Source organism: Apium graveolens, chromosome 2 (genome assembly GCF_009905375.1).
Source record: "Apium graveolens cultivar Ventura chromosome 2, ASM990537v1, whole genome shotgun sequence".
NCBI lineage: Eukaryota > Viridiplantae > Streptophyta > Magnoliopsida > Apiales > Apiaceae > Apium > Apium graveolens.
This window is the reverse complement of record NC_133648.1, coordinates 4,527,924-4,530,857: the sequence shown is the minus strand read 5'-3', so window position 1 is coordinate 4,530,857 and position 2,934 is coordinate 4,527,924. Positions and strand designations below refer to the sequence as shown.

At 37.4% G+C, this 2,934-nt stretch overlaps 1 protein-coding gene across 1 annotated transcript; it reads left to right on the top strand.

Annotated features, from left to right (window-relative positions):
* The first annotated feature begins 1,190 nt into the window (after positions 1-1,190).
* On the top strand, positions 1,191-2,609 carry LOC141684630 (uncharacterized). The gene is made up of 3 exons (XM_074489698.1): positions 1,191-1,972; positions 2,090-2,377; positions 2,429-2,609. The coding sequence occupies exons 1-3, from the start codon at positions 1,191-1,193 to the stop codon at positions 2,607-2,609; spliced, it is 1,251 nt and encodes a 416-aa protein (XP_074345799.1).
* The last annotated feature ends 325 nt before the right edge of the window (positions 2,610-2,934 follow it).

The window sequence follows — 2,934 nt, the reverse complement described above, 5'->3', positions numbered from 1 at the left end:
TATTGTGTTTGGATCAACTGATGAATCTTTGTGTAAGTGGTTTTCTAACTGCATGCATAAAGAATTTGATATGAGTTTAATGGGTGAATTGCAATATTTTCTAGGCTTGCAAATTAACCAATCTGCTGTAGGTATTTTCATACATCAAAGTAAGTATGTGAATGATTTGCTTAAGAGATTTGCATTTGAAAATATTTCTGCTAAAGCTACTCCGATGAGTACATCTGTCAAGCTCACTAAAGATGAACAAGGTATACCTGTAGACATTACTAAATATCAAGGTATGATCGGCTCGTTATTATATTTAACTGCTTCTCGTCCTGATATTATGTATAGTGTTTGTCTTTGTGCTCGTTTTCAATCTCAACCGAAAGAATCTCATCTGAATGCAGTTAAACGGATTTTTAAGTATCTTAAGGGAACTAGAGATCTTGGAATATTTTATCCTAGTTCTACTTCTTTTAACTTAATTGGTTTTTCAGATGCTGACTATGCAGGGTCACAGGTTGATAGAAAAACTACAAGTGGTGCGTGTGAATATTTAGGTGATTGTTTGGTTGCATGGCACAGTAAAAAGCAAACATCTGTAGCTCTTTCTACTGCTGAAGGAGAATACATTGCAGCTGGTAGTTGCTGTGCTCAAATTTTATGGATGCAACAAACATTGCAGGATTTTGGTATTTCTTATACAAATATTCTAATTTATTGTGATAATACCTCTGCTATTAATATTTCTAAAAATCCTGTTATGCATTCTCGTACTAAGCATATTGATGTTCGTCACCATTTTCTGCGAGATAATGTCTCAAAAGGTAATATTGAGTTAATTTATATCTCAACTGATAAACAAAGAGCAGATATTTTCACCAAACCTTTAGGCGAAGATCGTTTTTGTCTTATGAGACGTGAACTTGGTATGTGCACTATCTCTCATTAATTCATTTTTACCTGCTTGTATTAGTGTTAAAAGAAAGAGCCGCAGCTCTCTGGGTATAGCCTTGATATATGTAAGATAATAGTTGAAGCTTTATATAATATAAAGTGTGTTTTCTTTTGATATTGATTCAGTTCTCACTTTTACCGTACAAGACACTACACACATATACACTATATTTGAGTTGTAGAAATACAAAGGAACCCATTCACGTTTCCAATAAGTGGCATCAGAGCTAAGGTTCCGTTCGTGAAAAATGGCGACGATGGTGCAACCAAATATTCCAAAATTGACAAGTACAAATTACGGGAACTGGAGTATTCAAATGAAGGTATTACTCGATTCCTACGATAATTGGGATATTGTCGAAAGTGGGTATGACGAGCCCACAGATGCAGCCGCTGAAGCAGCCCTGTCAAATGCTGAGAAGATGATTTTGAAAGAGACCCGGAAAAAAGATAAAAAGGCGTTATATATAATTATTCAAGGAGTTGACAAATCAACCTTTGAAAAAATTTCAAATGCAAAAACGGCGAAAGACGCGTGGGAGATTCTGCAGAAATCATTCCAGGGTGTCGAGAAAGTCAAAAAGGTTCGGCTCCAAGTGCTACGTGGGGAGTTTATAAATTTGAAGATGAAGAGTTCCGAAAATATTGGTGAATTTGTTACGCGTTTGAAAACGGTGACAAATGAGATGAAAAGAAATGGGGAAAGTCTCGATGATGTTCGGGTAATGGAAAAATTACTCCGTTTGTTGACAAGGAAATTTGATTACATTATTACTTCTATCGAGGAGTCAAAGGACTTTTCCACAATTTCCATTGATGAGCTGGTTGGTTCACTTCAAGCGCATGAGCAACGAATGAACCAGTATGATGATGCAAGCCATTTGGAAAAGGCGTTGCAAAGTAAGGTGTCCATTGGTGATAGTTCTGGCAGTAGCAGTTCTGCACGTGGCAGAGGTGGCTATAAAGGTGGTTACCGAGGTGGACGAGGACGAGGAAGGCAGTCCTTCAATAGAGGCCAAAATTTTGAAAGGTATCAGCCATCTGGCCGTGGTCAAAATTTCAGAGGCCGAGGACGAGGCGGATATCAACAACGAGGTGATAAGTCTCAATATCAGTGCTATAACTGTAATAAATATTGCCATTTCAGTTATGAGTGTAGAACACCAAAGGTGGAAGAAAGGAGTCACTTTGCTGCAGCAAAAGAAGATAAAGACGTTGGCACTGCTATGTTCCTCACTTATAAAGGAGACGAGGAGAGCAAGAAGAATGTTTGGTATCTTGACTCAGGGGCCAGCAATCACATGACTGGTCATAAAGATTTATTTATAGAGATAGACGAGACCATCAGCGGAGAAGTTACTTTTGGTGACTCGTCAAAAATTCCGGTCAAAGGAAAAGGTACAATTACGATTGTGTCAAAGAATGATGAGAAAAAGTATATAAATGATGTTTATTATATACCTGCTTTGAAAAATAATATCATCAGTCTTGCCCAACTTGTGGAGAAAGGGTATAATATTAAGATGCAGGATAATTCTCTCATCATCAGAAATCAGGTTCGAGAATTAATTGCAGATGTGGAGATGTTAAAGAATCGTCTGTTCACACTTGATATGCAGACGAAAGTGCAGAAGTGCTTGAAATCAGTCATTAAAAATGACTCGTAGTTATGGCATTTAAGATTTGGCCATCTTGGATTTTCTGGCTTGAAATTATTGTCAAAGACAAAGATGGTGGACGGCTTGCCAGAAATCAATGAACCAAAAAATTTGTGTGAAGCATGTGTCAAGGGGAAACAACACAGACAAAGTTTTCCTGTTGGAAAATCATGGAGAGCCAGGAGGCCATTGGAGATAGTTCACACAGATATAGCTGGTCCATTTGATATCTCATCCCTTGGAGGTAATAGGTATTACCTAACATTTATTGATGATTTTAGCAGGAAAAGTTGGGTGTATATCATCAAAGAAAAATCGGAGGCTCTTGATAAAT

What these genes read in the sequence shown, in the direction of transcription:
- LOC141684630 (XM_074489698.1), top strand. Translation starts at nt 1,191, where the DNA reads ATGGCGACGATGGTGCAACCAAATATTCCAAAATTGACAAGTACAAAT. An exon ending in AGAGGCCAAAATTTTGAAAG is followed by an intron (nt 1,973 to 2,089) that starts GTATCAGCCATC and finishes TTGCCATTTCAG; the next exon opens with TTATGAGTGTAGAACACCAA. An exon ending in TCAAAGAATGATGAGAAAAA is followed by an intron (nt 2,378 to 2,428) that starts GTATATAAATGA and finishes TAATATCATCAG; the next exon opens with TCTTGCCCAACTTGTGGAGA.